The following is a 24,033-nucleotide window of genomic DNA, read 5'->3' as shown; positions in this document are numbered from 1 at the left end:
CCTGAAGTTTCAGTGGGCCCAGCATCAGGGCAACCTATCCGACCATGTCCTGATCTCGGAGGGCACTGCGAGACAGTTGCAGTGGTGGCTTACGGACCGCGATTGGGTCAGAGGCAGATCCCTCTCCCTTCCCCAACCGGAGCACGTGGTTGTGACGGACGCGTCCCTCCAGGGCTGGGGTGGCCACTTGGGAGAGGCGGAGATCAGAGGCATCTGGTCTCCGGCGGAGTCCCGGCTCCATATCAACCTGTTGGAGCTGCGGGCGATTCGCCTAGCACTGAAGGCATTCCTCCCCTTTGTCAACGGGAGTGTAGTGCAGGTGTTCACGGACAACACCACCGCCATGTGGTACTGCAACAAACAGGGCGGTGTGGGGTCGTGGACCCTTTGCCAGGAGGCTCTGCGTCTCTGGCAATGGCTGGAACGTCAGGGCGTGACTCTGACGGTTCAACACCTGGCAGGTTCTCTGAACGCCAGGGCGGACGAACTCAGCCGTCGGTGCTCGGTGGATCACGAATGGCGTCTGAACTCGGACGTGGCGAGAGGCCTCTTTCAGCAATGGGGAGAGCCTTGGTTAGATCTATTCGCCACAGAAGAGAACGCGCAATGTCATCAGTTCTGCGCGTTGGAGTTTCCAAGACGGCACTCGCTCGGCGACGCCTTTCGGCGCGAGTGGAGTTGCGGTCTGTTGTACGCCTTTCCGCCTATACCACTTCTGCCCAGAGTGCTGAAGAAGATCAAGCGCGACCGGGCACAAGTCATCCTTGTGGCTCCGGACTGGGCTCGAAGATACTGGTATCCCGAGCTACTCAGCATGACAGTCGGTCCCTCGATCCGCCTGCCCCTTCAGGAGGACCTTCTGTCGCAGCAGCAGGGGACGGTCCTCCACCCGAACCTGTCCAGTCTCCACCTCCATGCTTGGAGATTGAGCGGCGGCAGTTGAGGCCATTTGACTTGCCTCCTGAAGTCTGTGATGTAATTCTGGCAGCCAGGCGTCCCTCCACAAAGTCGGTATACGCCTGCCGGTGGAACAGATTTGTGGCATGGTGCACAGCAAAGGCTGTGGATCCCCTTTCTGCCCCTCTGTCTGAGGTTCTCCTCTTCCTCCTTTCCCTTGCCCAGCAGGGCTCTGCTCTGGGCACTATCAAGGGCTATCTTTCTGCCCTTTCCGCCTTCTTGAGGCTACCTGATCAGCCATCTTTATTCAAGTCCCCTATTGTGTTACGATTCTTGAAGGGCATCACGCACATGTATCCCCCAACTCCGTTCGTGATGCCTCAGTGGGACTTGAACCTGGTTCTGACTTTCCTGATGTGCGCTCCCTTTGAGCCTCTTCATTCCTGTCCTCTCCGTCTTCTCACTTTAAAGACGGCCTTCCTGGTGGCTATCACCTCTGCCAGGAGAGTGAGTGAGCTCCAGGCTCTTTCTGTTAAACCTCCTTTCTTGTCTGTTCATCCTGATAAGGTGGTTCTTCGGACTAGACCTTCTTTCCTGCCCAAGGTAGTCTCTGCTTTTCACATTGGGCAGTCCATCACCTTGCCCTCCTTCTTCCCGCCTCCGCATCCTTCGAAGGATGAAGAGCGGCTCCATCGTCTGGACCCAAAACGTGCGCTTTCATTTTACATGGATCGCACACGCCAGTTCCGGGTGGATGACCAACTGTTTGTTGGCTACGTGGGTGAGAAGAAGGGAAGGGCGGTACAGAAGCGGACCATCTCTCGGTGGGTCATCCTGTGCATCAAAGCATGCTACTCTTTGGCTCGGAAGGAGCCTCCTGTTGGGCTGAGGGCCCATTCCACTCGGGCCACGGCGGCTACTACTGCCCTGGGCCGGGGAGTCCCTTTGCAGGACATTTGCCAGGCGGCCACGTGGGCCTCGCTGCACACCTTTGCGAGGCACTACTGCCTGGACAGTCAAGTCCGGAGGGATGGCTTCTTTGGTCGTTCGGTCCTCCAGGACTTTCTGGTGTAGGTTGTATTGGTTCGCAGACCCACCACCGGGGTTGGTATTGCTGGGGTATCTATTCTAAGGTAAGGAATCTAATACTAACCTGTTTCTTTCAGATGAACAAGTTACTTACCTTCGGTAACGATATATCTGTAAGAAACAGTAGTTAGTATTAGATTCCTTACCGCCCCACCCATCCTCCCCGTTCTGCGAACTGATACCTAGGGTTAAGGACATCCCTTTCAGGGCCCTAGTTTCAAATGGCACCAGTGTTAGTTCTCACATGGCTCTGCATGTTCTGGCGCGGAAAAGCTGTGTGCAAAGAACTGACGTCAGCGCGCGGAGGCGGCGTCTATATACTCCAGCGACGTCATCATGGCGCACGACGCCGACGACGCGGAGCCGCAGGGGACGCCTGCAGACGACGCCTACCGACGCGCAGGGGTACTGCTACGCAAAAGTTTCCGGATCCAGACTGACGCCTGGGGATATTCTAAGGTAAGGAATCTAATACTAACTACTGTTTCTTACAGATATATCGTTACCGAAGGTAAGTAACTTGTTCGTTGCCGCCACAACATCACTCAGCGCCACCACTGCATAAATCTGTGCAACCATTGAACAACAACTGGTTCAAATGTGTTCTCTCAATGTTTCAAACTTTATTACAAATGTCACAAAAAGATGTTAATATTTCTCTTCTGTTCTTGGATTTTCGTCACAATAAAATACACTGAACATAATCTTCACAAAAGTTAGTTACAAGTTTAAGCTATTGCCATTATAAATTACAATAACTTTTATTTAAGTATTAATTATTAAAAATAAATAAAAGCCATTGTTATTTGTAATATCAATACACCTAAGTCACGTAAATACAACACATGTTGCATTACAAATGCTATAGTTGTCACATTTGCGAAAGTTATAACTATTGGCATTGTAAATGACAAAGCTATTAAATTTGGTATTTTCAAAACCACCACATAAATTAAAAATTTGTCATTTACAATACCAATTGCTCAAACTTTCCTAACGCGAGACCTATTGCATTGCAAATGCTTGTTTAAATTGACATAAAAATTATATGATTAAAAAAAATACTAACCAGTGTTGTAAAGAACTGTGTTGCAAAACGCTTGTTGTTCAAGTGCGTTGTAAAAAAATGCCTTGTAATGTCCATCCTGGTAAACACCATGTTGTAAACATTATATACCCAAAGGAGTGTTAAGAGTACCCTGAGACGGCGTGGTAGAGAGTTCCCTGTAAACGTATCCCTACATGGGAAGCCACAGTAAATGCTTCAGCCAGGCAGAGGAGGAATTAGAAGAATGGATGGAAATTACTCACCTTCTAATAAGGTCCTTGGATGTTGCTTCATCACAGTCTCGTCAGTAGCCACAGGGGCGGCAGGTGGCCGGGATTCATTTATAGGAGCTTCGGTTCTCATCTAACTGTTGGGTGCATTATAGACAGGAGGCATGATTCTGCCAGAGGGGAAAGATCAGGACAAATGTATGAATGAAGATTGATCTTGAGGATCTATTAAACACAAAGTATTGCACGCGCAGAGTCTGCAAACTGTTGATATGCCTACTGCAAAGCCAGGTTTCTACATTCAGACGACGGTTAATGTTATGCTTGTTTTCCAAAAAATAATAAATATATTAAAAAATTAATGCATACAATGTTTTAACAATGCCAGAAAAGGTTGATGGGTGTGCTATGCACTTCTGTGAAGGGGCCACCGGCTTCGCCTGAATTAGGTCTTTGCTGAGGCTGATCAGATTTTTTCTTACATGGTATAATGTGTAAAGCAAAAAACAGTAATGAAACCAATTCAGCGAGTGTTCTTGTTCTTTCAGGTTCCACCTCACATGCCAGCTTTGTTAAGTCACTGCACCGATCAGAGGTCCAGCTTCGTAATCATCTGATCCACGTTGTGAAAAGCAATCCCTCTCATCTCTTCGAGGGTAGGTCCTTTCATGACAGTGACAAAGAGGACGACGTTGTGTTGGCCAACCATTGCCTCCGATCTTCTGGTGTTCTCATTCCTCAGGTGGAGTGCAGTCTCTCAGGGCTTCGTCGCTGCTTGGTGATCCAGCATGACTCTGGGGCCAATACTCCAAAGGGGTTTTTCAAACAGTCACCCACTGAACCCCCTGTTGGCGAGTTCTACTTCCATCCAGTTTATGCTAGTGTGGCCCAGAGTGGCAGCAGGCTTCACGCCCTGACCCTGCAGCAGCACTACCTGAACCTGGTTAAAGAGTACACCCTACGCCTGAAGGGTGCCTGGGATTTTACACAGCGGCTCTCCGGCGTACTTGTAGCACTAGCCCCAGCCAGTCTGATACAGACCGGAAAGCTGAAGCTACTGTGTGAAGAACTTAGGGTACATACCAGCCACTGGCGTGCCTTGCAGAGGAGAATCCGAAGAGACCACTGTCTGCGGCCACTATTACTCCACAAGCAGAACACTCTCACTCAGATGAGAACGACTCTGTCACGGCTAGCATGCCAGGCCATTCAGCTCATGGAACTGTGCATAAACTCTGCCCTGAAATCCCTGGGCCATGCCAGTGTCACCAGCTTTTCCTCTGAGGAACTGTCAGACGTCTTCCGAGGAGTGGAGATTTACAACCAAGTTGTGTCCGAGAGTTCAGCTATTTGGTTGCGGTCAGACTGCCAGTTGAGTGCTGATTTGGCATCAGAGGCTGCACCAGGCCCAAACGACACTCTGGAACGATGGCATGCTCCGAGAAGACCTGGTGCATACCCCATTGCAAGAGTCTTGGGCATTCTCTCTGAGGAAAGAGGGCAGCAGACTGCAGAACGGTTCTACCAGTCTGTTCTGCAACAGGAAGAGCTCTTACATAGTGTGAGCAGAAGTTCTCCGGGTTCCGTGGACTGGAAAAATGCCAGGGTGCCTTTGTTTGAGAACATTTCTTCTTCGGTAACTGGTACAAATCAAATAAGGACATCTTTGTCTAGTCCCCAAATCAGACTCTGCCAACCTTCGTGTAGTCAGCTGAGCGCCTCCCGGCTGCTGGAAGCCAACTGTGCAGAGGATGACCAGTTGATCGAAAACATCTTGGATGTGCTGGTGTCTTCAACAGATACATTTTGGCATCACTTTCTTAACAAGCCAAAGCTAGAACGACCTCAGTCAGCTAAAGACCTCCCTGTGTTGCAGCAATCTCGAGACGAAAAGGGAGGTTTAGACGCAGATGGTGATCTAGATGTTATACATGCAGAAGAGAAACTGTACATTCATGGGAGTCTGGACTCGACACGTCAACTTAGAACCCCATCCACGGATGCTGTAGGGGTGCTGCACACACGATACCGCAAGCTGCTGTGGAAGAAGTTCATGTCTTGTTTCTTCGATCGGTTGTACGCTCATCCTGGAGCTGCCCCAAATGAGGACAGCCTGTGTCTGCTCCAGGAAGGAGCTAGCATGGCTGTGGCTCGAAGTGTGGAAGACATAATGAAAGATGGTGAGTGCCTGCATCCTTAAAACCTGGAATGCCCATGTGAAGAATGTTACTTTTGTGAAAGTTCCTCTGCATATATATATAACCATATGTAGATGCTCCATATTGAGTGATATTCAGTTTCTGTTATTCAGTTTATTTGACAGTGGATAGGGTATTGATTAGGTCCTGGAAGCTAGCAAAATCTTAGAACTGCTCCTGGGACATTTGGGCTGGGTAGCCTTGGGATGATGGGTGACATCGAATGCCACGGCACTCACCTTTTGCGACCAATGGAATGCCACAAGATAAACACACACTCCGTTTACACAGTCCTATAGATAGGATGTGATCTCACATGCAATCGCACACAATGCAGTGTTGGGGTTCCCAAAGATGGCAGCCACGGGCTGCCACTACGGTGTTTCTACCTTACAGTCACACTCTCATCACCATGCTCTACCACCCTCTTATGTATATTCACAACCGCTCACAGCCACCCAGACTCACATCACGACCAGACCCACACCACAGGTATGCACACACCCAGACTCAAGCCACATGCATGCACACACATTGTATCATAAAGCTTTAAATAACTTGAGCCGAATTAGAAAAGGAATCACATGGAAGGAAGGCAAATGCTGCCGGATAAAAGTTGATCTGAGATTGTCTGTGACTCATGAAAAACAAGGTTATTAGACATTGCCATTAAGTAAGGGAAGGGCTGTGATTGCCAACCATTTTGTGTTTTGTAGATTTTTATATAAATAATGTTTTCTCATGATTCAGTAAGGACAGAGGGGACGGGCATCATATGAAAATCCGTAGTGCACACAGCAAACATTGTGGCAGTGCAAGGAGTTATGTCACACACGCACAAAGGAAGGGTGGATTACAGACGCAACAATGCTACTATCCTTCACAGAACATTTACAGCCTTTTAAGTAGTAGGCAAAGATCTTCAAATACATAACATAGGTACACCAAAGACTGCAATACACAGCCCATGTCAGCATTTGGGAGTCCCATTGGTATCTCACTGGGTGGCTCAGGTCAAGTGCAAGAGACGGGATGAGGGAGAGACTAAGGAGAGGTGGTGGTGGCCACAGGAGGTGATACACATGTGACAGAGGCAAGGGCCACGTAGTTCTCAATGGCAAATGATCATCTTGCTGGGGAAGTCCTACTGGATTTAACTAATCGTGATGAAAATATTGCACACTAATACCAATCCCATTAATTTGGGTCAGGGTGTTCTACAGTCGTCTCACTTTTGTAGACTCAATGCATATGTGGATCCGCACTTTCGCAACAAGGTTGAGGTGAGTGTCCATTCAAGTGTCTTTTTCCAGGCTGCTCTCTACGCACAGCCGTTGTGTAGAGTGATGCTGTTCACCGCATATAGTCTTCAGCTTGGAGCACACACAAAAAACGTTTAAAAAAATGTGAGGTTTTTGCATCTGGCTGTCATCAGCCACAATAAAGAGTGATCAGGGGAAAGGCAACATGCTGCCCCACTTTAGTGGTCCATTTTACCTCGAGAAACAGAGACTGCAGACCCACTCTTCAGCCCCAGCGTCTACTAGATTGGAGGACTACAAGAAGACTAAGCAGCAGCTCCTCTCAGCCAAAGGCCTGGTAGAGTTTCTAAAGTAGATCTGTTTGCTCTTTTACCATTTCATTGTCTAGGTCTTCTCCTTCCAGTTTCAGGAGGAGACCATTGTTGATGTGTCCTCCCTCTAGCTTTAGGAATTTCAGCAATACACTTCTACTGTCTTGGAAAACAACTTCACATCCATCTCGTCCAAGAAGCTAGGCCACGGGCATCCAAAATGGACCACACACACACTTAGATCACAGGTCAGGTTCACAATCTCATGTCCAGGGGTAGGCCTAGGCTTCTGTGCACGCACTAAATTAATGCGAGGCTAGGGACATAACCAAAAACCAGGATACCAGATACATGCAGTCAGGCATTTAGGGCCGGGAACACGACTGTTCACCAAGCAGGGGACATTCCAATGCCAACAACAGTTCAGGCCCCAGCTCCCGAAGGTCAAGTTAGTATGTTTGTCGAATAGTCACCAGCTTGGCAAATTACTCAGCTGGAATCAAAACAAGCATTTACAATGCAACGGTTTCGCCTTTGGAAAAGTTAGAGCTATTAGCAATGTAAATGACAATGCCATTTATTTATCTGTTTTCAAAACCAACACATAAATACAAATGTTGTCATTTACAATGCCAATAGCTCAAACTTTTCCAAAGGCGAAACCGTTGCATTGTAAATGCTTGTTTGTATTTGTTGTCAAGTGAATTTTATTTTAGCCTCAAAGACCCCAACAAGAGTGGAAGTAAACTTAGCCGAGCCTTTGTTCAGCAGCCTGTAGTGACAACAAGAGAAACAAAACTATCTATTTGTAACGGACGTGCGGCGATTTCTCTTGGTATTGACGCTGCCTCTATTGAGATCTTAACATTCTCACAATGGGACAGTCTAAAATTACACTCTTGCGTTCGCCTCCCCCGCCGCCAATACAAACACACACCCCTCTATTCCCCCTGCCGGTTCCCCCAAATCTGTGTTCTCCACGATGCAGGCAGCAATGATTTTTCTATTTATAATTGTATGAGATAATAGATGTTAACATGTTCCGATAAAATGAAGAAAACAAAAAAACACGCAAACTGTTTGTGTTATTACCAAAGAGATGTAGACAAAGCTAATTTAAGAATAACTAAAATCAATTACAAAAGAGTATAAAGTCTGGCTTTGGTTCTATTTTAGGTGGTTTGTGGAGACCGGTGTCCCACACTGTAAAATGCAATTATTGGCTACTTAAAATATTATGTCATTTGTGTAGATATAACCCCCTTCTTGATGCCTTTCGCTTCCCCCCTCCCATCTGACACACTAACCCTTATTGAGGATTTAAGCGCCATTCCGTTGCTAGGGGAGCTTTTTCCGTTTGAATAGAAGGACTCTGGGCTGATGAAGGGGGGGGGGTGGGGGGGAGGAGGAGGGGGTTGGACTGGCATCTGAGGAGACTGCCAGGGAAGCCAGCAAACACCTGCAAACCCCGGGCCACTGCTCGCAGTCTCCTTTATTTGTGTGAAAGGGCGATTATTTTCTGGGAAGAAGGGGGGGGGGGAACACGAGCATTCATTAACAACATCCCCATTCGGCACTACGTGCAAGGGACTTCGTGAGTCTATAGCAGCAACTTTACCGCGACACCCAAGCTTCCCACTGTTTTTGTGGCTGAAGACTAACAACATTTATACGTCATCGTGTGTTTCTCTGTATGTATCTGCAACTTTAGTCAAACTTTCTGGCACCTTCCCGAGTGACCTGATACATGTCTGCTTCTTGGAAAACAGTGGGATCTGAATTCCTTAAAATACGAAAGACTCAGAACTGGAAGATTGTTTTTTATTGCAAACGAACACAATAAACATATTACAAAAGTATTTCAAAAGCAATTAGGTCATATGTATTTATTCTTAGGAAAAAATCAGATGCATTTCTGTTAGAAACGAAAAGATCTACCGGTTTCACACTCCAGGCCCATCGGGATGATAGGCACAAAACCTAAGGAGTTTGGTAGTGTGTGTAATTCATTATCTTATTTGTTTGCCATATGTAGACGGCCTGCTTTAGGAGCACTTCAGTGAGTGATCTGCGTGAAAACTGGCAGCCTCAGCGGCCTCCTTCTCCCACCGAAGAGCTCACCCCTGTGCGTGCACATGGACCCAGGCAGCGGTGTCCACACTTCCTACAACAGGCGGGCACGGACCTGTTGCAAACCCAGACACCGCCTCCCGATTGGTCGCAGGTGCAGCCTCCATGGTCCCGCCCAGCGCCTGCCCTCTCGCCGCCATCCACGCCCCCTTTCATGCAAAACTCCGCGCGTGCTTAAATGGCTGCTCAGGGGTTGCCGGGGCTGACGCGGTCTGATTGGTCTGCCTGAAACGCATTTATTCGCTCTGACAGGCCTTCCCTCCCCTTACACTATCATCACATGGTGGACGGTTTGTCTATTAACTTGTTTCAAAAAAATTCTCCGGGAGTTGTCAAATGAAGAGACAGGCGCGCGGACACAGGCACCTTTGAATCCAGCGACAGAGAGAGAAAGTAGTCCTCCGGCTCACTTTTATTGACAGACTTTGAAAGCGATAGAATGGTGCGAAAACGGTGACAAAAAAAAGCGAGATCACCAATGGACTATTCGAAAACAAAAGTGCAGCGTTCATCCAGAAAACAGAAGCTCCTCTTCCAGCGGCAGTGAACTTTTGTTGTGATACTGAAACTCGGAGGAAGAAAAGTAAGTTGCAGCGGAGGAGTCCGAAGCCTCGGGCAGAAACTGAGAGAACTCAGGTCCACATTTGAAAAGGACCTGCAAGAAGTGGCGAACAAAAAAAACAAAAAAACAATCACCTCAGGGGGACTTTAAAAAAAACCTGAAGTGGAACAAACTGTGACGAAAAAGTCGCCCAGCGAAACAAGTTGAGAGAAGTCCCGTGAGGTGCCGGAAAACATCACCTCATAAAAAAACAGACCGAGCAGGAGTGCACAAAAGTCGGATCGCTGGAAAAACAAGAAACAACGGCACAAAAGGGGGGCAGAGGCTTACCTAAAAGCCTCGGTAGACGCTGCTCGGAAAGCACAGCGTCCTGTAGGGATTCGGGGGCGTGCTCTCCCCTTCACATTGGCTGGAAGGTAAAATTCCAGCCAATGGGAAGAGGAGAGGGCGTGACTTAAAAAAAGACACGGAAACGCCCCCGAATCGCGTCAAGGCGGGCTCTGAACTCAGTGACGCTCCTCTCCTCCAATGTCTGGCCAGCATTTACGAGGCCAGCCAATGGAGAAGAGGGGCTTGTTCAGGCCCCATACTACTAACAAAAGATTTCGGCTCCGCCCACCCACTGCTGGGTCGGTAGCCGAAACCTAAAAAGAACTGAAGTGTCATCCATTCCTTCAGTTTGACCCCAAACTGCAAATAATTGAAAGCTTTGTTGAAATGATTCTCGTGGGGATTAGAAGTGTTCTTTAATGCTCTCTACCGTTGCCTGCAACCATTAGTCGTGGGTATTTATTAGCTGTACTTGCAACCCGGTTGATTGTTCCCTCATTGAAATTCCCTCATATGCCCTGCCCTCCAGTATGAGTTGCAATTTGAATGCTGGAAAAATCCCAGCCTATTGTTGTGACCAGAGAGCATCCCATCTCTGTGGCCCTAATGCAGCATTTATTACTTGTTTGCAACCAAGAATCTTGTTAATCTAGCATGTGGTATGGTAGGAGCTGGACGCTAATTGCATGGCCTGTTCTGTCAGCCAGTACAGAAATAAATCCTATTTTCTAAAATTGTTGGTCTCGTTTCAGCTTCCATTCCTGAAGAATACTTGTTGGGCAGCTGGAACTTGTGCTTGCACCTGCTTACAAGAACAGCCTTGATTGGTTGGGACCACGGTAAGGGGTTTGTTGGAAAGGGAGCACAGCTTTCATTGTATTGTGGTGTGTTCTTTCATTGCTTCAATACTGCTAGTGCCTATGAACCCTTCAATGGTCTAATGGAGGTAATTGGGGGAGGTATGGAATAAAGAGGGGAGGGGCTACAGGCATGTGGGCTGTGTGTATTAGGCATCGCTTCCTTATCAGCCTCTGTTCCTTCCTCATCTAGATTGGTTACAGTCACTAGTATGGGATGTAGGGTCCAACATGGCCAGCAGAAAGGCCACAAAGTTTACATCTGAGCCAGGACCAGAGTTGTGTGAACAGCTGCAAGTTGGCATTGAAAATCCTGATTTATTGCAATCTTATCAGAAAGGAGCAAGTTGTTTGGGTGATTTAATGTAGTGTGATTGAAATAAGTGCACTGGCTGAAAATGTTTTGAAACTCGGTGCCAGATAAAATTGTTGTGGTGTATTGTTAAGGGAGCATGGTTAAGTCTCCTTTGAGCTAGTACAAGTATTTGGAAGGTTGTTAGGCCGATAGGGTGTTGAAGCGCGTGGATGGAGACTTAGATACATGTTGTATGGAGCACAGCTGACCGGTCTGGCTGCGTCAAGGACGAATTGACGGTGAGTAGTTGGGGGTCTGAGATTTATTCCACTTCAGTCTTTGTCTTGTAAGAGTATTCCACAAGCCGATGAGAGGTATTTAAGCAGAAACATAACCACGCCAATAGCAAGTGGAAACTTGGTCGGCCTAGTGTTATTGTCACTTATAAAAATGTCCATACACAATGTGAGTAAAATTATAAAAGTCCAAATAATCGAGAACCCCCCCACTCCTTTGCAGAGGGTGGAGATGCCAGAGAAGAGTAGAGAAAAACGGCTTCAGACCAAGGGCCATTTACCTCAATCGAAGGTGGTGTGATGTATGCAGTAGTGCCTGTAGGCTATTGCTCACAGTTGTTTCAATATTATTTTGTGCATGAAATTGCTACATGTGATACTAAATCTTTAAAATATGCGCTTGGCAGCGGGAATGCTGCAACATTTGATTACTTAAAATGGAGTATAGTCCGCTGCCACGGGTAGGGTGGGTAGAGTTTATTTTTATTTTTTTATTCTTTGGTTGTTGTATTGTTCTATCATACGAACGGGTGCCCCATGTTGGGACACGCCCTATTGAGCTAGATTCATTCCTCTATAGCACTCCGGAGGTAATCTCTGGAGCAGGTACTGTCAGGGTCTTAGGAGGTGTTTGCAGCTGATTCGCATGTCTGTTTAGCAATGTTGCGGAATGGATATGTTCTTACCTGATCCAGCAATATGGAAATGCTCTGTCTCTTGGGAAGCTGTACCTTTTATTTGGCCTTCTGAGTAGGCATCAGAGCTAACTCCTTGTCATTGCAGCACTTGGCTGATTTACCAACTTTCCAGGTGCCTTCTTCTCCCCTGCGTGGGAACCCATGACAATATCATTGTTTTTTATGCTTATGGAATGTATGCACAAACATTTCAAATAAAAACATCTTTGACAACAAAAAATGGAGTATAGTTGTGATCAGTGGAGAAGTCAGAACTTTTGATGCAAGGGATGCTCTCCCTTGACATTGTTTTGGAAATTGTGCATTCCGTGAGATGTCTCTGCAGCAACAGGACATCAACCTTTTGCCATGATGCAAGAGAGCGCGGTGGAAGCTAACATTACCCATTGGGTTTGTTTGATCTGGAGAACATGATTGAATTTGGATCAAGTAGTTGAAAGAACAAGGTGTAGGCAAGTATTTTAACACAACCAGGGGTTACTCAGATGAATCTGAGATTGAGACATGTTGTGGGGGTTGATAGTCTCATGTCAAATGGATCTGTCACAAATGTTCACTCACCAAGTCTTACTCTGAACTACAGACTGTGGAATGAGAATGCGCTGGTGAGGGTTCTGCTGGCATAAGTTGGCCTCAAAGAAATGGAGAGAGTTAGTGCAATTGGTAGTGTTAGTGTGATCGGCTTCATAAAGCCCTACTTGTACCGTGAGCCTCCTGTCTGTTCACTGGTGACAAGCAGGACCTTGCTGTGTAGGGCACCCTGCTGATACCACCACACCCTCACGCCATCCTCCTTTACTACTACCTTTGGGTTCCTGCTTCACTTTCCTGAGGCACACACTGCATGCATATATTTGCGGGTTTCTGAGTGTGCTCTCGTACTTTCTGACACAGCAGAGTGCACCACTGGAGTGACTCATCGACACGCAGTAGTACTTGTGCCATTGGACCCAAGACCAACAAGGAGGCAGCTGTGCATGGGAATCTGCCCATGCCCTTGTCCAAGGGAAACAGGGTAACCCTTCAAAGACATGCTGCTCCTTGTGCTGCCCGAGTGAAAAACCCTCCCCTTAACTCACATCCAAAATTGACCACAGACTTATTCCTGTTGTGCCTTTCAGTAAGTAGGCACTTTGGGAATGTTTCCAGAAATGTGTCTCTGTAAAAGTATCTAGCGAGAAAAGACTTTGTACACAGGGATAGTCCTGTGGGAACCTTTTGAGAACCAGCAGTATGGTTCTTTTCCATCTTCTGGTTTTTAATTCCGTGAACTCATCTTGGGAAACTGCTTCTATGTGAAGATCCCCATCTTCCCAAATTTCAGGAATAAACCGAGTTGTAAAAAGCAACAAGTTTTTGCATTTTTCAAATGAGTAGTCCATATTTACTATGTTTGTGGTATCAACCCACTAGCAGTTTGTGGCAAGAACAGGTGTGAAAAACCTGGATGAACCCTGAAATGTGACTTGCATGTATCCCCACCACAGGAACAGACCAAACCAGAGACCATGCAAAGACCAGGCTGACTCCTTCTGGTAACAGTTTTCATCGTTCCTTTCGTAGGCGCTAGACTCTGCTACATAATTAGGGGTACCATTTGTATCAGAAGACGTGCTGATAAGAACTCAGGGTTTGTCATTTGTGCTTCTGACAGCATGTACCTGGCAAGTTCTTTTGGTGATTTGTGTTTTCCTTTTCGTCCAGGGTTCTGTAGAGCACTTGGGTCTGGATTAAACGATAAATGTGTTCCTAACTCAAGCAGAGTCAACGAGCAGGTGCGAAGCAGAACAGCTGGACTGCTGCTGGACCTCTTCCCAGCTCTTGGCTTTCTCTTAGAATGTCTACACTCGAGGAAGATGCAGTGCTCTGGTGAGTAGCATCCTTTAAGGGGAGTAGCAGGGGTGGGTGAGGTCGTGCTTAAGCTATGTCTTTAGAGGGAAATCTGATGCTAGGGCAAACAGTGTTATCCAATTAATATATCATTCAAGTCATCTGAGGTTGTGTGATCTCATTATGAGAGATTTTGTTGATATTAAGAGCTTTGCTTCTGCTCTTTATGGTATTTTTTGTACATCGAAGAGTTTTTCAATTTTGGTCCGTCTCGTATAGATTTAATTCCTTTCTAAATGTCCAATACTTTTTGTTGATACTTATCAAAACACATATAATGTGAAGTGCAGGCACATCTATAGATGGAAAGCATAGCCTTGTAGATTCACATACTGGCCTTACTAAGGGGCATGACTAAATCTTTTAACTATTGTTGCAGGGAGTCTGTTCAGAAACAGAACTATGCTTGGGACCAATATCAGCATGTAGGGACTGAGTCCCCATGCCACCTCAGTATCTATGAGCCCGAGTCCGACTAGCTGTAGTGCCTCACTTGCCCTCTTAACCTTTCCAGAAAAACAAGTGAGTTGGTACCCCAGAAAATAACACTCTCGATCCAATCAGGGATCGTTGTAACTAGACACACCTTTTCGCTCTCTCACTCGTACTTGTCCACAACAAGCTACACAAGAGATACAAAGGAAGTGTAGAAGATGTATTTAAACTATTGTGCTGTAAGATATTTGATCCACAATTAGAAAACAAAAGGATAGCAAAAATATTGCTAGCATGGTTAACAAATCATATACCATAAAAAGCCCTGTCGTGGTATAAAACAGATTAGCCTAAACCCTACCCCCTACTGAAGCTAAATTATTGTATATAAAAGATCTCTGGGATTAGTGGCGGACCCCATACCATAGCATACATAGATGGACCTTGAGCTCAGCGCCTTGAGACCCTCACGGGTGAGTAGTGCGCTTTACAAATGATATGATTGATTGATTGATGGACGTTCTACATCTCAGCCAATGTGGTAATCTGACCTCAGGACCTTCGCTCAGTGTGTCTTTTTTTAAAACTCTCATCCTTAGTTATATGACAAGAAAAGTGTGCTCACAAACAGCAGCTGCATTCTCATGTTATGTCTAGGTGCTAGTGTCCGATCAGAGAAGATAAACAAGGGGCATTGTTGTTTAAACTTGTCTGTGGTGTTCAGACTAAATCCCAGGAAAAGAACAGAACACAAAAACATATGCAGGTTCTGTGTAAAAACGACAATGTGGCACAAAGGCAAGCATGTTTATGTAGTAACATGTACCAAAGAAATGTGGCCTATAATATATACAAATAGGCTAACATAGAGCCATGCAGGAAACACACAGCACTGTAAGATAGCACCAGTAACCACTCTCCTGAAACACCACAGTTTGGAGGTAGCTGATAGTTGGAACAGACAAGGTAGCAGAATAACAGATTATGGAGCAATAAAAACGAATGCAGAGATCAAAGACAAAAAGTCCCCAGCCCATCTCGAAACAAGTTACTATCTTGCTAATAAGGGCTTGTATCGGTCTCTCGCTCAACCCTAGTGGAAGCTGCACTAATATAGAGAGACATACAGGCCACCAGCCTCTAAACCCCTGCACTGTGGCTGGCTCAGTTTAAAAGAAAAGGTACAGCTTCCCTTTACCAGTAATTCTCAGTTGTACAATGTAGGAAAGTGGAATAATATGTGGTACGGTTGTGAGCCCTCTCCATGTAATGATGCCACAATCTTTATCGAGTCCAGTTTGCTTTCTTCTTCCAGTGTCCATCATAAACAGTCTTTGCAGATGGGTGCCTGGCTTCTAGGGTTCCTCCAACATCTTCTGTAGGAAGATCATACGTTATCAACTGCCTCTGCTCAAACTCCATGCGTGGAGGTGTAACCCATGCAAATTCGGGCCCTGAACCAGACTCTGTTTTTGTGACAGGAGGTCCTCGCTCAGAGGCAGCATAATCGATGGACTGATGCACATGGCTAGAAGTTCTGGATACCGCACTCTCCTTTCCCAGTCTGGAACCACTAGGATGACGTGGGCCTGGTGTCTCTTGATCTTCTTGAGCAATCTGGGCAGGAGAGGCAGTGGCCTACAGGAGTCCCATGCCACGATGAAGGCGAAAGGTGTCTCTTAGAGAGAACTGCCTTGGATACTCCAGCACTCAGAAATCTTGACACTGCACGTACTCTGCGGTGGTGAATAGATTAAGCCAGGTTTCTCCTCATTGTTGGAAGACACTCCGTACCCCTTCCGACCATAGATGCCATTCATGTTCCCCCGAGGTATGGCTGGCTGAGTTTGTCTCCTCTGACATTTAAAGACCCTGCCAGGTGTTGACGATCAGAGATATACCATGATCACTCAGCCTCTTCCACAGACAAATAGCTTTCTGACACCGAATCCACAAACCCACTCCGCCATGTTTGTTGCAATACCAAAAGGCAGTCGTAGCGTCCATCTGTACCTGCACTCTTTGCCCTCTGATCCTTGGAAGAAAAGCTTTTAAGGCCAATCAGATTGCCCAAGGCTCCTATAAATTCATGTGAAGACGAGCTTCCTCCAGAGATTAGAGTTCTCTGACCTTCTTGTCCCCCAGATAACCTCCCCAACCCAGTAAAGACGCATCAATCACTATGGTCGCATATGGCAATGAAAGGGTTCTGCTTCTGGCCCAAGTGCAGTCAAGTAGCCACCACTGCAGATCTTTTGCAGTCTCCTCGGATACTTAGATGAAATCTGATAAATCTCTGTGTTGAGCACACAGAGGATTCCACTGTAAAGCCTGCATGTGCCACCTGGCAGGGTCCACAAGCAGGATGCAGGAGACCGAGAGACCCAGGAACATCAGAGCCGCTCTCACCGAGATCCAGGCTGCTGGCTGAAACATCCTGGACTCGATGAGGCGGAGATATAGCTCAAAACAACACCGTGTGCAATGTAACTCCGATAAAAGGGAGTCTTTGCGAAGAAGTCAGGTGTGACTTTGGCACATTGATAGTAAAATCTAAATACATCAATATGTCGATACCTCAATATGTCGTCTGTCTTCTTCAGATGGCTCGCAGCTGCTTGAGGCAAATTTACCTTTAACAGCCAGTCATTAAGTTACGGGAAGACTGGTATTCCCATCCTCCGCAGATGAACTGTAACCTCCACATTTATTTATTTGTGGATTTGTTGAGCACAAACGAATCATCCCCGAAAGGATCTCTCGGCGCTATACAAGGAGAAAGGTCAAGAGGATGTGAGTTTAAAAGAGCCAAGTCTTCAGCAATTTTTTAAAATTGATTAGTTCCCTGCAGGACCTGAGGTTTTGTGGGAGCATATTCCAGTGGGTAGCTGCCAGGTAGGAGAAGGCTCTACCTCCAATACGTACCTTCCGTATTTTCTGGGTACACCGAAAATTGGAGTTACTAGATCTCAGTTGTCGGGCTGGCCGATACCATCTGATTTTATTCCTAAGGTAGGCTGGGCCCTTTCCCTGTAGTGATCTGAAGGCTACGCAGAGCATCTGAAAAATAGCTCTCTTCCTCACCGGGAGCCAGTGTAGCTGGTGCAGTAGTGGGGCTGATGGAGTTCTTGCCGGTTTGTTGAGGGCAAGCTGGGCCGCGGTTTTCTGCACTACCTGGAGTCGAGATAAAAGATCTTCCCTTGCTCCTACCAGCAGCGAATTTCCATAGTCCAGCCGGCTTACCAGGAGTGACTGGATAAGGGTCTTCCTTGCTGACAAAGGGATCCACGGAAAGACCTTCCTAAGCATTCTCATGGTGCCAAAACAGGCACCTGAGACTGTCTTGACCTGTTCCTCCATGGATAGTTTATTATCTATCTTGATGCCCAAGTTCTTCGCACAGCTCCTGTGTGCGGGGGCATCGCCCAGTTCAGTGGGCCACCATTCTGGGGACCAGATGTCCTCTGACTTCCCAAACAGCAGTATTTCAGTTTTAGATGAGTTGAGCTGTAAAAAGTTCCTCCTCATCCAGGTAGCAATGCTGGACATGCAGCTTCTGAACCTTGATTGGGTGGAAATGACATCATCCCCAATCGGGACGATTAGCTGCGTGTCGTCCGCATATGAGATAGTTTGAAAACCATGGCCCCTGATGATATCGGCCAGTGGGGTTACATATACATTAAACAGGGTCGGACTGAGCACAGATCCCTGCGGTACGCCCTTATCTACCTTGCCAATTTGGGATACAAACGTATCTAGCTGGATACTCTGGGTACCCCCTGAGAGAAAGCTTTGAATCCACTTGAGGGCCCTTCCCTGTACCCCAATCCCCCTCAGTCTGCCTAGCAGCGTCTTGTGTGAGATGGTGTCAAATGCTGCTGACAGGTCGAGGAGGACTAGGATTACTGGGGTCCTGCTATCCAAGGTCATCCTTATGGTATCCGTCACCTCCAACAGTGTAGCCTCCGTGTTGTGGGGTGCACAAAATCCAGACTGGGAGGGGTCCAAGAGGTTGTGCTGTTCCAAGTAATTGGAAAGCTGTTGGTTCACCAGAGTTTCCAAGACCTTCGAGCAGCAGGGGAGAAGAGAGATTGGCCTATAGTTCTGTAGGGCGTTCGGGTCTGCTGCCACCTTTTTCAGGAGTGGCTTTACCCGCGCACTCTTCCATTCATTGGGAAAGACCGCCGCCTCCAATGAGATGTTGTATATCTTAACAAGAGCCTCTGGCAAGACCGTGCTGAGAGTTGCCATAACGGCTGGAGGCGCAGGATCTAATGGCGAACCAGATTTTACACGGCTTAATAGGGGCTCTACTTGCTCTCTGGTTAGCTTGGTAAAGGTGTCCAACCCATAGGGCAAGGCCGGTTCTTGTGGTCGATTTCCAGGTAGATATTCCTCCCCTGGGTCGTATAGTGTTGATCCAAAGGACTGGTAAATCAGATCGATTTTACTGGTAAAATACCTGGCTAGATCTTCACACCGGTCCTGAGTGGGGGGGGGGGAAGGGGGAAGGCGGGGGGGAGGGGCTTCCTTACCAGCCTTGGGGTTTGTAAATTCCTTCAGGATCCTATAAAGTTCCCTGGAGGAATTATCCACCTCCGCCATGCGGACACCCAGATATGTCCTTGCTGTATTACAGCTGTTTAGGTAGGCTCTGTGTGATGTCCGGTATGCTAATTTATCTGATATCGCCTTCGTTTTCCTCCACCTCCTCTCTAGGGCCCTACATAGAGATTTTTCCTTTCTAAGGGTGTCTGAATACCAAGGGGCGGGGGCTGCCCTCTCCTGCGTTGTGGCTCTTTTCAAAGGGGCTATGGTGTCTAAGGCTCCCTGAATTGCTCCAACTAGTCCCTCCCATGCAGAATTAGAATCTACGTCCTCGTCCAGTGAGGGGGCGATGAAAGCCCGATCAAAGGCTAGGGGAGTTACTCTTGCCCATGGTCGTCGCACGTTTTTCTGGCTATGAGTCCGTATTGCTAGGTGGGAGGATGGTAATGAAAAACTTAAGGCCATGTGGTCAGTCCAATCAAGGAGTTGGGGAGGTTCAACAGCCAGATCGCCCACGTTGGAACAAATGGCATCTAGCATATGACCTGCCCTGTGAGTGGAGTTGGTAATCCTTAGCGATAGCTCTAAGGATTCCATTGAGGTAATAAGGCTGGCTGCGTCTGAATTGGAGGACAGCTCTAAATGGTGATTTACGTCACCTATTAGTAGAAATTTAGTAGCCTTCAGAACATGCGGCACCAGTCTTTCCAGAAGTGCAGTCAGGAATTCCTTGTTGCTGCCTCCAGGGGGATAATATACTAACGCCCCTGTCCATTCGATGACCTAGGACTGTTACACTCTAAATGTTAGGAGCTTCAAAATTCGCAGAGGACACCCTATCTAATGTCCTAATGTAATAAGGGTGACGTGTGGCAATGGCCAGTCCCCCACCCCGTTTGTCGGGCCTGTCCAATCTAGTGACCGCATATTCTTCAGGGAATGCTATTGCCAATGTTGGCTTAGCCTCTTGGTTAAGCCATGTTTCCGTAAAGAGGCATATATCAGGCTTTTGTTACTCAAGTAGGCCCTATATTTCTGTTGCATGTTTAGGGATAGATCTGGCATTCAGGTACAGCCCCTGGATGTCAGGTATATGTCCAACCTGCCCTGACCCCCTAGTCGCCCTAGTCTCCCTGCAGCCATCGGTATACCTCCCCTCTTATTTTTGTTCTGTCTGATTACAGAGTTGATGATCGCAAGGGGAGGGGAGTTGTTTAGTCCTGGCCCACCCACAGTTAAAACAATTAATGATCCTGTTAGGCCTCTTACTATTATATTTACCAGGCTCTATCCTTTTGGTACAGGAAAGTGTATGTCTGCAGGCCAGGAGTGCCTCTCGAGTGTAACATATTCGGCTCCCTGTGTGGCATTGGAGTGAAACTGGCAGCATTTCCTGGCGTCTGGCGGCGTACCGGCGAGGAGGGGCGCCGACTGGGCTTGCCTTTGGCGTGCCTTTGAATTTATGGCGGTGGCGAGTTGAAGACTAGACCGCCAACCGCCAGGCTAGTAAACAGTAAAAAAAGACTAGCTAAGCTCTCTCCACTCAATCAATCGCCTAATGCGATTGCGGTGGACCGGAGAGTATGGTAGATGTCCCCACAGAGTATTTAAATGCCCCAAAGTGTGGTAATGGGTGCCCCTGAACAGCCAAATTCCCCAGCAGCAGAAAACAGTTTTTAAAACAACAAACAGCTTTATAAAAGTGCCCTCGGTACCTCGCTCCTCCCCTATGTTAACATCCTAGGTGCACTGGTCTGCCCAAAAGGGAGTACAGAGAATTGACAATGCTCTTGTCTCACCTGATAACATCTGTGAGACTTCAGACTGGGAATGGGAAAATACGCATCCCACACATCCAGGGCATATAGAACTTGGGCCAACGTGAGCATTTTGAACTTGTCATTCCTCAAAAAGAAGTTCAGGAGTTGAAGATCTAAAGTAGGGCGAACACCCCCATCCTCTTTTGTTATTAGAAAATAACAGGAGTAGCAACCAGTGCCTACTTCTGAATATGGTACTCTCCCTGTTGCCCACTTCTCCATTAGAGCCTACCCTTCTGAATGAAGATTTGAGAAGTGGTCCACCCACATAAATTGTGGGGGTGGTGGTATGTCTGGAGTCTGGTATGTCCGGAGTAACCTTGTGCCACAATCTAATCTCAAGTTCTGCTTCTCCAAACCAGGTGGTACTAAGTGATTCAACCCCCAACCCGCCCATCGTGAGGCATCAAGGTCAACTTAGAATGGCTTTGATGTTGTTGCAGAAGGGAGGGGGCTGTATTTTGGGCAGACTGTTGTATTTGTGTGGTTGTACGCTGTCTACCTGCTCCTCGACCGCATCCTTGAAATGGTTGGACTGCTGGTATGTACAATCTCTGTCTCTGAAGGTACCCTCTACCAAACCCCTGAAAGGGGCATTGTTGTTGTGACAACTGACGCACTGGCGTTGCTTATCCTAAAGAAGGAGCAGATACTTTGCTTTCCTTTAGTCTCTCAAGGGCATTATCTGCTTTTTCCCCAAACAACCTTTAGTGAGCCAATGGCATATCTATCAAAGAATGCTGGACATCTGTTGAGGACCTAGTTGATTGGATCAAAGCATGCCTTCTTACTACCACACTGATCCCCAGGACTCTACCCAAACAATCTAATGTATCTAATCCAGATTTTATAGAAGATTTTGGGGCATGCTGCCTATCTGAAACCAAACGTTCAAAAAAAAAATTCAAGTAGCCTCCGGTATTGCTGGTAAAACATCAGCAACTCTATCCCACAAAGTGTGAGAATATCTACCCAACACGCAGGAAGTATTTACAGAACGTAATGCCAAACTTGTTAACCCCTTGCATGCTGCCGCGATTCTGCGCCTGTGCGGCAGTTTTATTGAGTGGGCGGGTGTGAGAAGTTGGCCTGATGTGCAGTGCTCACTATTCTAGTGATCACTATATATCAGTCCAAACAACCCTTATTGATGATTGGTTGTAAGTCAACCTTATAGACCAGCTATCCTAGTAGCATGGATACGAGCAGTCTAAGGCTAAGACTCTAGAGGGCGTGTTAAGCCAGCTGTTTTACCATCACATTACCCCTTGAACACCCAGTGAAAGGACACCACACAAGTGTTATGAAAATAAACAATGTATTTATTAGAATCACAACAACCCTGTACTCTTTATGAGGACAGGGTGCTAAGCACACAACACAACTCTTATGAAAATACTTAAGTTAGCACGTTATACACAAATGCCCGAGGGGCACGAAAAACCATATACTCTAAAAGTGGAATGCGAATTACTAGCAGGTAAGTAACGATTCTCAGAGGCTTTGGGATCGCTAGGACTGGACTACTGAACCTTTAGATTACTAGCAGGAGGCCTAGGGAACTCGGGTGCAGAGTGTGCACTCTCACGCGGGATGCGGGACAAAGTCTATGGAAGCTAGAATTCACAAAGTTAGTGTTCACGGGCGAACCCGACCTGATAGGGAGAAAACGACAGTGGATCCTGACCCTTGAATAGTGAGGCTATGCTGGGACACCGAAGTGCCGAAGTTACCTAGCCCAGGGGCTGCAGCTGCATAGGTCTGAAAAGACGTCGGGAATCCTCGTGCCGGACCAGGAGCCTGGAAGGAAGAAGTTGCTGGCAGGCGACCAGTGAAGAAAAGTTCGATGGATCCAAGCCTGGATCAAGGAAGAAGGAAACCTGAAAGCAGAGGGGACCAAGTTCTTGAATCACTAGCCAGTGATTAAGTGGACACCAGGATGGCACCGGGCGAAGTCACCGCAGTCAGGTGAGTGGGCGCTGCTGGGCTCTGCAGTCTCTCGGACCAGGAGGCGTTGTCGGCGACCAGGATGGAGGTGCGAGCTGTCCCACGAAGGTTCTTGCTGTCGACGTCGCTGGACCCAGGATTGGGCAACAAGTCTTGGCAAATGCAAGGCCCACGCGGTGGACCTAAAATGGCGTCTCAGCCGGACCAGGAGGGTCCAGGGTGCTTCTCCGATGGAGGGAAGCAAGGGCCAGTCTGGAGCAACCAGACCAGCAGCAGTGTTGTCGTCGGGCGTCGTTCGGAAGGCCACAAGCCAGCGGGCTAGTAGCCAAACAACGCGGTGAGCAGCAAAAAGCAGAAGGGCCCCACGCCGATCGTGGAGATGCTGGGGGGCTGCTCTTCGGTGCTGGAGCTGCTCGGGGTGGGGGCTTCTCGGACCCCAAAGCACTCACCAGGAAATTACTCGGTGGGCTTGCTGTGCAGAAGTCGTGCAGTCTTGGCGATGGCCGGTCCCTCGAGGTCTCGTCGCACCCACGGTTCTCAGCTGTGCTGTAGAGGTGGGTAGAGGTCAGAGGTGCCAGGGAAGCCGGGTCTCGTCGAGCTTGGCAGTCGGATTCCGGAGGAAGGACGTGCAGCAGACCGCAGTGTTCTTAGATGGTGCCTGCGGATGCAGGGTGACTACTCCTTAGCCACAAGGGAGAATCTTGAGGAAGAAATCGTGAAGTCCTTTCTGGGAAAGTGGTATCTTGATTCCAAAGATGATCTGATTTGGAAGGGGGCCAGTCTCTACCTTTATCTTGGAAAAGGGGGCTGGCACGCGACTAGGTCCTGCCCTATGGGTGGGACCAGGAGGGGGGTGGTTACACCCACTTCCTTGGCGGGCTTTTCCCCAGCACAGGGTCTGGAGTGTCCCTGGAACTGGTTTGAGCCAGCCTATGCACAGTGAGCACCGGGGTGCCACGTGCAGTCACCTTCCTCTGAAGCCCTGTGTGAGAAGTTGGCCTGATAGGGGATGTTTCCAATTCTGGAACCACCTGCTATCTGACCAAACAATCCCTTATGGTGTCTGGTTGTAAGTCAACCTTATTAGACAAGCTATCCTAGGGGTAGCATGGACTAAGCAGCCTAAAGGCTTAACTTAAGAGGTCGTGTTAAGCGAGCTGTTTTACCACATACAATCCTGTAATATC

General features: G+C 47.6%; 1 protein-coding gene across 2 annotated transcripts in view; it reads left to right on the top strand.

The window, feature by feature from the left end:
• The window catches only part of CCDC142 (coiled-coil domain containing 142), a 187,886-nt gene that overhangs the window by 55,582 nt on the left and 108,271 nt on the right, over window positions 1–24,033 (top strand). For both annotated transcript variants that reach the window (XM_078678788.1, XM_078678787.1), the window contains 3 exons: window positions 3,813–5,444; window positions 10,810–10,896; window positions 13,908–14,072. In XM_078678788.1, the coding sequence (XP_078534914.1) occupies window positions 3,813–5,444; window positions 10,810–10,896; window positions 13,908–14,072 (1,884 nt within the window). The remainder of the gene's footprint in view (window positions 1–3,812; window positions 5,445–10,809; window positions 10,897–13,907; window positions 14,073–24,033) is intronic.

The sequence above is a fragment of the Lissotriton helveticus genome, chromosome 2_2 (assembly GCF_964261635.1).
Source record: "Lissotriton helveticus chromosome 2_2, aLisHel1.1, whole genome shotgun sequence".
NCBI lineage: Eukaryota > Metazoa > Chordata > Amphibia > Caudata > Salamandridae > Lissotriton > Lissotriton helveticus.
The sequence above is the reverse complement of the archived record's forward strand: the minus strand, read 5'-3'. Positions and strand labels throughout refer to the sequence as shown.